Genomic DNA, 12128 nt, shown 5'->3' with positions numbered 1-12128 from the left:
AGAGTTTCTTTGACCGAGGTGTCGTTATCCAGTTGGGCCTAGACACTGTTCACCCCTCGATTCACCCCTCGATGCCAACGCTCTCAACAGACAGCTCCTCACCCATGTCTGTGAGAACTGTCCCTGTCATCCTGCGTCTCTCTGGGAATCACCAGGAAAGGATCAGTCTCTACATAATCGACTGCCCTCACTCTTCCCTGGTTCTGGGCCATCCTTGGTTAAAGCTGCACAATCCAAAGATCGACTGGACCACCGGAATGCACTTGGAGTACATTTTGTCACTCAAATTGTCTTTGTTCTGCCCTTGCCCCTGCCTTGTCTGTGCCCCAGTCCATTCCAGAACTTCCGGACCTGTCATCAATTCCTCTCGAGTATCACGATCTAGCTCCTGTGTTCAGCAAGCACCACGCCTTGTCGCTGCCGCCTCGTCGGCCATACGACTGTGCCATTGACTTTCAGCCTGGAGGTCCTCTCCCCTGTAGCCGGTTGAATAACCTCTCTCGCCCCGACCAGGAGGCTATGGATGGGTACATCCAGGATTCCCTGCCTGCCGCCCTCCGCCCTCCTTTCAGAAAAGCTGACCACGACTCCATTTTGTTGCTTCCAGCCTACAAACAGAAACTAAAACAAGAAGCTCCCGCTCTCAGGTCTGTTCAACGCAGGTCCGACCAATCTGATTCCATGCTTCAAGACTGCTTCGATCACGTGGATTGGGATATGTTCCGCATTGCGTCCAACAACAACATTGACGAATACGCTGATTCGGTGAGTGAGTTCATTAGAAAGTGCATCAGAGACGTTATACCCACAGCAACGATTAAAACATTCCCAAACCAGAAACCGTGGATTGATGGCAGCATTCGAGCGAAACTGAAAGCGCGAACCACTGCTTTTAACCAGGGCAAGGTGACCAGTGTCACGTTCCTGACCTATTTCTGTTAGTTTTTGTGTGTTAGTTGGTCAGGACGTGAGGTTGGGTGGGCATTCTATGTTTTCTGTTTCTGTGTTGGTTTTGGGTTACCTGGTATGGCTCTTAATTAGAGGCAGGTGTTTGGCGTTCCTCTAATTAAGAGTCATATTTAGGTAGGCGTTGTCACAGTGTTCGTTGTGGGTGATTGTCTCCTGTGTCAGTATGTTTTGTTCGTACCACACTGGACTGTAGCGTTTGTTTGTTTCGTTTTCGTTTCGATGTCGTCTGTTTCCTGTACGTAAGTTTATGTTTAGTTATATAAGTTTATGTTCAGGTTTCGTCAACGTCGTTTTGTTATTTTGTAGTTTGGAAAGTGTTTTGTTTCGTTTCGTGTGCCATCGTAATTTATAATAAAGATGGCTTATTTCCCTGAGCCTGCGTTTTGGTCTGAAGATCCTTCTCTCCTCACCTCTTCCGAGGATGAGGAGAGCGTCACCCGTTACAGAATCACCCACCAAGCTAAGACCAAGCGGCAAAGGGAAACTAAACAGAGTAAGGGACAGGAGAGAAAGGATTTCTGGACATGGGAGCAAATAATGAATGGAGAAGGTCCCTGGGCTAAGGCAGGAGAAAATCGCCGTCCCAAAGCTGAGCTGGAGGCACGGAGGAGAGCAGAGGCTACCGGGGAGAGGAACCGGAGCTATGAGGGAACGCGTCTGGCACGGAAGCCAAAAAAGCCCGTGAGTAATTCCCAAAAATTTCTTGGGGGGGGGCTAGGAGATAGTGGGCCAAGGGCAGGTAGGAGACCTGCGCCCACTTCCCAGGCTTACCGTGGAGAGCGGGAGTACGGGCAGGCGCCGTGTTACGCAGTAGAGCGCACGGTGTCTCCTGTACGAGTGCATAGCCCAGTGCGGGTTATTCCACCTCCCCGCACTGGTAGGGCTAGATTGAGTATTGAGCCAGGTGTCATGAGGCCGGCTCAACGCGTCTGGTCTCCAGTGCGTCTCCTCGGGCCGGCATACATGGCACCTGCCTTACGCATGGTTTCCCCGGTTCGCCTACATAGCCCGGTGCGGGTTATTCCACCTCCCCGCACTGGTCGGGCAACCGGGAGTATTCAACCAGGTAAGGTTGGGCAAGCTCAATGCTCAAGAGTGCCAGTACGCCTCCACGGTCCGGTATTTCCGGCACCACCTCCCCGCCCCAGCCTAGTACCTACAGTGTCTACACTACGCACTAGGCTACCAGTGCGTATCCTGAGCCCTGTTCCTCCTCCACGCACTCTCCCTATAGTGCGTGTATCTAGCCCGGTGCCTCCAGTTCCGGCCCCACGCACTAAGCTACCAGTGCGTCTCCAGAGCCCTGTACACACTGTATATTCTCCCCCTACTAATCCTGATGTGCTTGTCCTCAGCCCGGCGTCACCAGTGCCGGTACCACGCATCAGGGGTAGAGTAGGCTTTGAGAATATAGTGTGCCCTGTCCCTGCTCCCCGCACTAGTAGGAAGGTGCTTATCATTAGCACGGTGCCTCCAGTTCCGGCACCACGCACCAGGTCTACAGTGCGCCGTATCCGGCCAGAGCCATCCGTCTCACCAGCGCCATCTGAGCCATCCGTCTCCCCAGCGCCATCTGAGCCATCCGTCTCCCCAGCGCCATCTGAGCCATCCGTCTCCCCAGCGCCATCTGAGCCATCCGTCTCCCCAGCGCCATCTGAGCCATCCGTCTCCCCAGCGCCGTCTGAGCCATCCGTCTGCCAGGAGCCTGCAAAGCCGCCCGTCTGCCATGAGCCTGCAAAGCCGCCCGTCTGCCATGAGCCTACAGAGCCGTCAGCCAGACAGGAGCCGCTAGAGCCGTCAGCCAGACAGGAGCCGCTAGAGCCGTCAGCCAGACAGGATCTGCCAGAGCCGCCAACCAGACAGGATCTGCCAGAGCCGCCAACCAGACAGGATCTGCCAGAGCCGCCAACCAGACAGGATCTGCCAGAGCCGCCAACCAGACAGGATCTGCCAGAGCCGCCAACCAGACAGGATCTGCCAGAGCCGCCAGCGAGCCATGAGCAGCCAGAGCCGTCAGAGCGCCATGAGCAGCCAGAGCCGTCAGAGCGCCATGAGCAGCCAGAGCCGTCAGAGCGCCATGAGCAGCCAGAGCCGTCAGAGCGCCATGAGCAGCCAGAGCCGTCAGAGCGCCATGAGCAGCCAGAGCCGTCAGAGCGCCATGAGCAGCCAGAGCCATCAGAGCGCCATGAGCGTCGAGAGCCGTCAGCCTGCCATGAGCGTCGAGAGCCGTCAGCCTGCCATGAGCGTCGAGAGCCGTCAGCCTGCCATGAGCGTCGAGAGCCGTCAGCCTGCCATGAGCGTCGAGAGCCGTCAGCCTGCCATGAGCGTCGAGAGCCGTCAGCCTGCCATGAGCGTCGAGAGCCGTCAGCCTGCCATGAGCGTCGAGAGCCGTCAGCCTGCCATGAGCGTCGAGAGCCGTCAGCCAGCCATGAGCTGCCCTTCAGCCTGAAAAGGCTAAATACCCAGAACTGCCCATCAGTCCAGAGCTGTCTCTCTGTCCGGAGCTGCCTTTCAGTCCGGAGTTGCCCCTCTATCCTGATCTCCCTCTCTATCTTTATCTACCTCTATAGTCTTATCTATCCCTCTGTCTTGGTTTATCTCTCTGTCCCGGTATTGTCATTATTAGATATGTTATTAGGAGGATTTTGTGGGGGAAGTAAGAGGGTGGACATTCTTGAAGGGAGGGGGCTAGGATGGATTATGGTGGGGTGGGAACCGCGCCCGGAGCCTGAGCCACCACCGTGGTTAGATGCCCACCCAGACCCTCCCCTAGACTTTGTGCTGGTGCGTCCGGAGTTCGCACCTTGTGGGGGGGGTACTGTCACGTTCCTGACCTATTTCTGTTAGTTTTTGTGTGTTAGTTGGTCAGGACGTGAGGTTGGGTGGGCATTCTATGTTTTCTGTTTCTGTGTTGGTTTTGGGTTACCTGGTATGGCTCTTAATTAGAGGCAGGTGTTTGGCGTTCCTCTAATTAAGAGTCATATTTAGGTAGGCGTTGTCACAGTGTTCGTTGTGGGTGATTGTCTCCTGTGTCAGTATGTTTTGTTCGTACCACACTGGACTGTAGCGTTTGTTTGTTTCGTTTTCGTTTCGATGTCGTCTGTTTCCTGTACGTAAGTTTATGTTTAGTTATATAAGTTTATGTTCAGGTTTCGTCAACGTCGTTTTGTTATTTTGTAGTTTGGAAAGTGTTTTGTTTCGTTTCGTGTGCCATCGTAATTTATAATAAAGATGGCTTATTTCCCTGAGCCTGCGTTTTGGTCTGAAGATCCTTCTCTCCTCACCTCTTCCGAGGATGAGGAGAGCGTCACCCGTTACAACCAGAAACATGACCGAATACAAACAGTGTAGCTATTCCCTCCGCAAGGCAATCAAACAAGCTAAGTGCCAGTATAGAGACAAACTAGAGTCGCAATTCAACGGCTCAGACACAAGAGGTATGTGGCAGGGTCTACAGTCAATCACGGATTACAAAAAGAAAACCAGCCCCGTCGCGGACCAGGATGTCTTGCTCCCAGACAGACTAAATAACTTTTTTGCTCGCTTTGAGGACAATACAGTGCCACTGACACGGCCCGCTACCAAAACCTGCGGGATCTCCTTCACTGCAGCCGAGGTGAGTAAAATATTTAAACGTGTTAACACTCGCAAGGCTGCAGGACCAGACGGCATTCCCAGCCGGGTCCTCAGAGCATGCGCAGACCAGCTGGCTGGTGTGTTTACGGACATATTCAATCAATCCTTATCCCAGTCTGCTGTTCCCACATGCTTCAAGAGGGCCACCATTGTTCCTGTTCCCAAGAAAGCTAAGGTAACTGAGCTAAACGACTACCGCCCCGTAGCATTCACTTCCGTCATCATGAAGTGTTTTGAGAGACTAGTCAAGGACCATATCACCTCCACCCTACCTGACACCCTAGACCCACTCCAATTTGCTTACCGACCCAATAGGTCCACAGACGACGCAATCGCAACCACACTGCACACTGCCCTAACCCATCTGGACAAGAGGAATACCTATGTGAGAATGCTGTTCATCGACTACAGCTCAGCATTTAACACCATAGTACCCTCGAAACTCGTCATTAAGCTCGAGACCCTGGGTCTCGACCCCGCCCTGTGGAACTGGGTACTGGACTTCCTGACGGGCCGCCCCCAGGTGGTGAGGGTAGGTAACAACATCTCCACCCCGCTGATCCTCAACACTGGGGCCCCACAAGGGTGCGTACTGAGCCCTCTCCTGTACTCCCTGTTCACCCACGACTGCGTGGCCATGCACGCCTCCAACTCAATCATAAAGTTTGCGGACGACACTACAGTGGTAGGCTTGATTACCAACAACGACGAGACAGCCTACAGGGAGGAGGTGAGGGCCCTCAGAGTGTGGTGTCAGGAAAATAACATCACACTCAACGTCAACAAAACAAAGGAGATGATTGTGGACTTCAGGAAACAGCAGAGGGAGCACCCCCCTATCCACATCGACGGGACAGTAGTGGAGAGGGTAGTAAGTTTTAAGTTCCTCGGCGTACACATCACGGACAAACTGAATTGGTCCACCCACACAGACAGCGTTGTGAAGAAGGCGCAGCAGCGCCTCTTCAACCTCAGGAGGCTGAAGAAATACGGCTTGTCACCAAAAGCACTCACAAACTTCTACAGATGCACAATCGAGAGCATCCTGTCGGAATGTATCACCGCCTGATACGGCAACTGCTCCGCCCACAACCGTAAGGCTCTCCAGAGGGTAGTGAGGTCTGCACAACGCATCACCAAGGGCAAACTACCTGCCCTCCAGGACACCTACACCACCCGATGTCACAGGAAGGCCATAAAGATCATCAAGGACAACAACCATGAGCCACTGCCTGTTCACCCCACTATCATCCAGAAGGCGAGGTCAGTACAGGTGCATCAAAGCAGGGACCGAGAGACTGAAAAACAGCTTCTATCACAAGGCCATCAGACTGTTAAACAGCCACCACTAACATTTAGTGGCTGTTGCCAACATACTGACTCAACTCCAGCCACTTTAATAATGGGAATTGATGGAAATGTATGTAAAAATCTATCACTAGCCACTTTAAACAATGACACTTAATATAATGTTTACATACCCTACATTACTCATCTCATATGTATATACAGTACTCTATATCATCTACTGCATCTTACCTATGCCGTTCTGTACCATCACTCATTCATATATCTTTATGTACATATTCTTTATCCCTTTTTACTTGTGTGTATAAGGTAGTAGTTGTGGAATTGTTAGGTTAGATTACTCGTTGGTTATTACTGCATTGTCGGAACTAGAAGCACAAGCATTTCGCTACACTCGCATTAACATCTGCTAACCATGTGTATGGTGACAAATAAAATTTGATTTGATTTGAAGGCCTTTTTCCTCTCCGGTAGGTGCTGTTTTTTAATTTTTTAATTTTTTAAGAGAAGATTTATTTATTTGATTTTTATTGAATATTCGAAACATACTTGCAGTGAAGATGCTCATCAACCACGTCATACCAGTCATCCAACAGGTTCCCATTCAGAGTGACACACAGAAGCATACAGGGTCAATGCCCTGCTCAAGGGCACGTTGACCGATCTATCACCAGGCCCCAAAACGTGAACCCAAACCCTCCATGATACCCCCCACAGTTCCCCAATAGCTGTCCCTCAACCATTCGAGACCCCTCCCACAGTCCCCCTAGGAAGAAAAATACAATTAATTCCATTCCCCACCCCAATGCACCAACAACCAATAGAAAAAAGGAAAAGACAGAAGCAAACAATGCAAAAAAATATATAAATTTAGAACAAAGGACATCAAGGACAACTAAAATCATAACAGCAATGCCAACTATATGTTTGTGTGCATGTCTGGCACTATTACATGCTTGTGTGTTCTTGTAGGTGTTTATTTGAATGCGAGTGTGTGTATATGCATGTTGTGGCAGACCAGGGGGTTGAGCCAAGACGTTTACACAGATCAGACACGGACAGAGTAGGATTAGCTCGGTTTCAAAGGTGTTTATTAAATAATAAATCAAAAGAAAAGGATAGGTCTCCTCCATGAGACCCTCTCCGGGATACCTTCTTCTGGGCTCCAGGGGCCTGTTGCACAAAAGTAGAATTAAGACATCCGGGATAAATGACTCAGCTGAGCTCAATGAAGCCAAAACATGTGCGTCCAGGCTTAATTGGTTGCACAAAGACCAAGCCAGGATGAGCAGACACGGATTCATTAAGCCAGGTGAAACCAATCCTGGATAGGTGCGCGCTCACGGCTCACTCAAATAGACCCCGCCACAGATCACAGATTAACTGATTTACCATGGCAACTAGAGCCGCGTACTTTTCCCCGTCGGAAGCACAAATCCTCATGGAGGCATACGAGGAGGTAAAAGATATAATTAAGAAGAAAGGCAACACCGCCACAGTGATAAAGCAAAGAGAAAAAGCGTGGCAAAGTATTGCAGACCGCCTGAATGCGTAAGTAGTGCACAATTACACACTCACCGCTCCGCTGAAACATCACAATTACAATTCAAATATTTAATTCACATCTCCAAAAATGCAGTTGTACTGTAATTATGAAACGGTTAAATTTTTAATTGAAATGCACTGCAGATATGAGTGAAATTGTGTAAAGTAACTCCATCACACTGTATAAAGCTATGATACATTTTTTTATATTTTTACTGAAAACAAGACAAAAATACCAAGTAATTTTTTGCAGTGTGACTCCATTAAATGTGTGTGTGTGTGTGTGTGTGTGTGTAGATTAAACATGAACGGGCCAAAACGGACATGGCAGCAGGTCAAAATCAAATACAAGAACATTCTGCAGAATGGTATGGTCCCTGACTAATATTTAACAAAGCACAAGCATATATTGTACCCAGAAGGTGCCTGCTCACACATTGTCTGTACTGTTTTAGCAGTGAAAAAGAATACCCACAGACAAGGCACGGGTGGTGGGTCACCAAAGGCTGACCTTACCCCAGCAGAGGACATGGCCTTGGAGCTAAATAAAGGCAGGCCCGTCTTAGAGGGGATCCCTGGGGGGAAAGAGACGAGCATAGGTTCCTCCCAAGATGCCACCCGCTTCATTCAAGGTATGTCCTTCCATCTCTACATGGGATACAACCACATTCATATTGAATCAATTTGGACTGTCTGACTTTGGTTTACCTATTGCCTTGCAGTGTCTGGCAGCACTGTGTTCCTGTTAGAGCCACCAGCACAAGCACCAGACGATGCTGATCCAGTGAGTACTCCATCAAAGGCATACTGTAGGCCTGGCATGTCTTGTCTACTAGCTTCAATATGAATCCGATTAAATGTGATAGGGTGAAGGCCCCAGTGCAGCAGCAACAGCACATGATGGAGACGATGATGAGGAGGAGACCATCTCTCTGGATTCCAGAAGGCATGAGGTATCATGTTAAGACTGTGAAAGTACTATTTACTCTACAATGGTGAGGAGTCCTCATCAAAATCAAAAAATCTAATTTCTTTTACAGGACCCAGATGCTATACAGTGGGAAAACCAGCCTGGCAACATAGTGTGTATTAATAAAAGGACACCACATCCTGCCAAATTCCAGCTGCGCTAATTGTATTGTGTTCACAGAGCTCACAAGCTATCAGAAAGTTGTATGGCAACCACCTCCGGCGCCAAATAGAACTGGCAGACATAGACATTCAGTACAAGAAGAAAAAGATGGAAAATCTTACACTGGAGTCCGAAATAAAAAAGAGGACAATTAGGAAACTGGACCTTGAAATAAAAAAACTTGAGAGGGAGGTGAGATATGCCTTCAATGTACACTGTATGCTAACTGTAACACAAATGTATTAATCATTATTTTTCTTTCCTCCCCCAGCTCCAAGAAGATGACACAGCTCAAAATAAAAATTAGGTATATTCTCGTAAAGTCAAGTGAGCCATGACATATGAGCTCTTATTGTGAGCACACAGGACGGTGGCATCTTTCTAAGTTTTTTTTTATTTTCCCAGCAATCAGTACAACCAAGTCATCGTTATAAGGCATCGCCCTCTTTTGCCCACCCCCCCAGCACCAGGTGTGGCCACTAGCCTATATGAAGGCCCAAAATTGTGTGTTCCTTTCTGCTCTGACAATGGCATGCCCATTCGTGCGAGATGTGGTGGATGAAGAAGCACTTGTGCTGAGGAGAGCCTTCAGGCGAGAAAGGGTCTTCAGGGACCGGTTGGACCCACTGGCCTTCCCTGATGACCATCTATATGAAAGATACAGGTTTTCTGCAGATGGCATCAGGTATCTATGCAGACTACTGGGTCCCAGGATTAAGCACCGCACTGCACGGAGCCATGCACTGAGTGTGGAGCAAATGGTTTGTGTGGCCTTGCGCTTTTTTGCTAGTGGAGCCTTCCTGTACTCAGTGGGGGATGCAGAACAGCTGAACAAGGCCACAATTTGCCGCACAATAAGGAGTGTGTGTCTGGCTATCAAAGCATTAGCAGATGTCTTCATCTCCTTCCCTGGCCACAGAAGACTCTGTGACATCAAAGAGGAGTTCTATAGGATTGCAGGTAAGAGGATCTACAAATTACAGGACAACTGTTAACACATAGTAGGATACTCATTACTTTGTGTGACAGGTTTCCCCAATGTCATTGGTGCAGTGGACTGCACACACATAAGGATAAAAGCCCCCTCAGGTGCCCATGAGGCCGATTTTGTGAATAGGAAATCCTTTCACAGCATTAATGTTCAGGTGAACATAACTTTTTGATATTGTCCATTGACGAACACTCTGCATTGCCAGTGATGTGCATTGATTGGTGTAATATTCCTCATCTTATGATTTCAGATGGTCTGCAATGCTGACTGTGTGATCAGCAATGTTGTGGCAAAATGGCCTGGCTCAGTCCATGACTCCAGAATCTTTCGGGCCTCTGAAATCTATCAGTGCCTATCACAAGGTAAGCCACACAACCCCTATTTATAACCATCATGGCTGTGTCAAGAATATCACTGTGTTTATGAGGTAGTAATGATGAGATTTTGTGTTGACAGGTGAATTCTCTGGTGTGTTGCTGGGAGACAGGGGGTATGGCTGCCAGCCTTTTCTCCTGACACCTTTCACAGACCCCCAGGAAGCACAGCAGGCCTACAACCATGCCCATGCCAGGACCAGGGCCAGAGTTGAAATGACCTTTGGCCTCCTGAAGGCACGCTTTCACTGCCTTCACAAATTAAGGGTCAGCCCTGTTAGGGCATGTGATATTACTGTGGCTTGTGCTGTCCTCCACAATGTGGCCTGCCTGAGGAAGGAGAGGGCCCCCAGAGTGCCACCAGCCATGGACTGGGACAATCCGGCAATCTTCCCTGATGACGACAGTGGTCGGCTGCTGAGGGACCAATATGTGTTGAATTATTTTAGTTAGTATGTGTGCTTTCAATTTTGGTTAAATATGTCCTGCGGTGGCAGAGGAATTTGGGTTTTTTGGGTTCGTTTTTTGACGAATTTGGCCTCTTATGATGTTTGTGCGGTATACTGTGTGTAATACAAGGCTGCAGGGAGGCTACTGCATCCATTCATTTGTCTGTTCAGTTGATGTGTATGGATTTGTCCTGCATTTATTTTAGTGTGCAGACATGCAGGGTGTGTTATATACAGACCTTTGAATGTGTATGTATCATTTTGTATAATATGCTTGGATTCTGTGCTTTCCATCTTGTAGAGTCACTGTGACTTCAGTTTCGAAAGGAGCTGATGGTTTACCTGCTTTGTTTTGTCCTTATTCAATAAAGGAACATAATGTTACACATTGTGTTTTTATATTCATATGGAATGTGTATTTGTTTATATGACAGAGTACTAGGGCCACACTGAAGAAAAAGGATAAAGTCATACATTTATGAGGCTGGTTCTTTCTGCAGAAAAGCTACATATTGTTTTTACAGTTTTGATACTTATGACAATGTGATACTTAATATTCTGGCACATCAGCATGTCTTTGTTTATGAAACCATACTGAAGTACAATTTCACGAAATGCCCCACATCTGTCATTTTAACAACTGTCCTCCTTTAAAACAACTGGTTACAATATTATGACTTGTGTTTTTTTCCCCTCTGTGGCCCTAATATTCTATCATTTTATATATAGCCTTATAGTCTATGGGAAACTGTAAATTATCTAATGATAGCAACATCATCTAAAAATCATTTTTTATCCAAAATCATTGAAATTAATGATCACAAACGTTTAAATAATAACAGTGGGTCTAGTTATATGTGATAACAATGTATAGTGAGCAGTGAAATAACTATTGGTTTCCATTTGTGGTGACTGCTGACTGACATTAGGGATGAGATTAAATAGATCCTGGAATTTAGCCTGGTCTGGAGCAGGCTAGCTCCACAGAATAAATCTCCATGGTAATTTATACCATAACATATCCTCCTGCCCCCTATCCATCTTTAGTGCAACCGGATTACGGATCAATTGAGCCAGGATCACCAAGATATCCTGGCTTAATCCCTTATCCTAGTTTTGTGCAACAGGCCCCAGGTCTTGCTGTATCCTGTCGGGCACACAAACGTCTTAGCTCGGGCACTGTCTCCAACTACACGGAAGTCACCTTACTTCCCCCAGTCCTCCCCTGTGTGCTGCCCTTCTGGCAGCTTTATGGGGCTTGTACAGCTGGTGAGCAATCAGCCCTTGATTACTCACCAACTCCCCAATCAGCCCCAATTAGTCCTGGGCGGAGAGCCCGTTGAGACCTGGCACATCCAGCAGATGGAGCCATCGCCTTGTGATGTATACTCCGTCTGTCACCAGGCCTCGATGAGTCTCCCCCTGGTGGCTGACCTGCAGTACGCCACAATGTGTACAAACACCTGCACGGCATCAGCCTCAGGCAAACCGGCATTAGTTGTAAAAACACTGCCACTTAGTGTCATTCAAATGTACTTTTTATTTTGACTTTTCATTTCTTAAACTTTTATCTTAGAATGATGGTCAATCTCCCACACAGCAACTCCACTCCCACTTGTCTCCAATTCTACATACCAACCCTCAGCCCATCCCATCTATCGCTGCTGGCCACCCACTCCGGGTTTCTACGCAACACATATCTTTCAACTATGTTGTGATGTTTA

General features: G+C 48.2%; 1 protein-coding gene across 9 annotated transcripts; it reads left to right on the top strand.

Annotated features, from left to right (window-relative positions):
- Positions 1-7082: 7082 nt before the first annotated feature.
- On the top strand, positions 7083-10809 carry LOC139546502 (putative nuclease HARBI1). Of its 9 annotated transcripts, none has more exons than XM_071354948.1 (10): positions 7083-7826; positions 7914-8090; positions 8181-8242; positions 8325-8411; positions 8499-8540; positions 8609-8782; positions 8862-8897; positions 8996-9550; positions 9832-9943; positions 10038-10809. In XM_071354948.1, the coding sequence occupies exons 1-7, from the start codon at positions 7763-7765 to the stop codon at positions 8895-8897; spliced, it is 642 nt and encodes a 213-aa protein (XP_071211049.1). In that variant the 5' UTR covers positions 7083-7762; the 3' UTR covers positions 8996-9550; positions 9832-9943; positions 10038-10809. The 9 variants fall into 9 exon arrangements, with proteins under 9 accessions (XP_071211049.1, XP_071211042.1, XP_071211040.1 ...); XM_071354941.1 differs by adding an exon at positions 9620-9735 and having other exon boundaries at positions 8862-9550; XM_071354939.1 differs by adding an exon at positions 9620-9735 and having other exon boundaries at positions 8499-8782.
- The last annotated feature ends 1319 nt before the right edge of the window (positions 10810-12128 follow it).

This window comes from Salvelinus alpinus, chromosome 20 (genome assembly GCF_045679555.1).
Source record: "Salvelinus alpinus chromosome 20, SLU_Salpinus.1, whole genome shotgun sequence".
Classification (NCBI taxonomy): Eukaryota; Metazoa; Chordata; class Actinopteri; order Salmoniformes; family Salmonidae; genus Salvelinus; species Salvelinus alpinus.
Note: the sequence above shows the minus strand (reverse complement) of the source record. Positions and strands in the feature narration are given on the sequence as shown.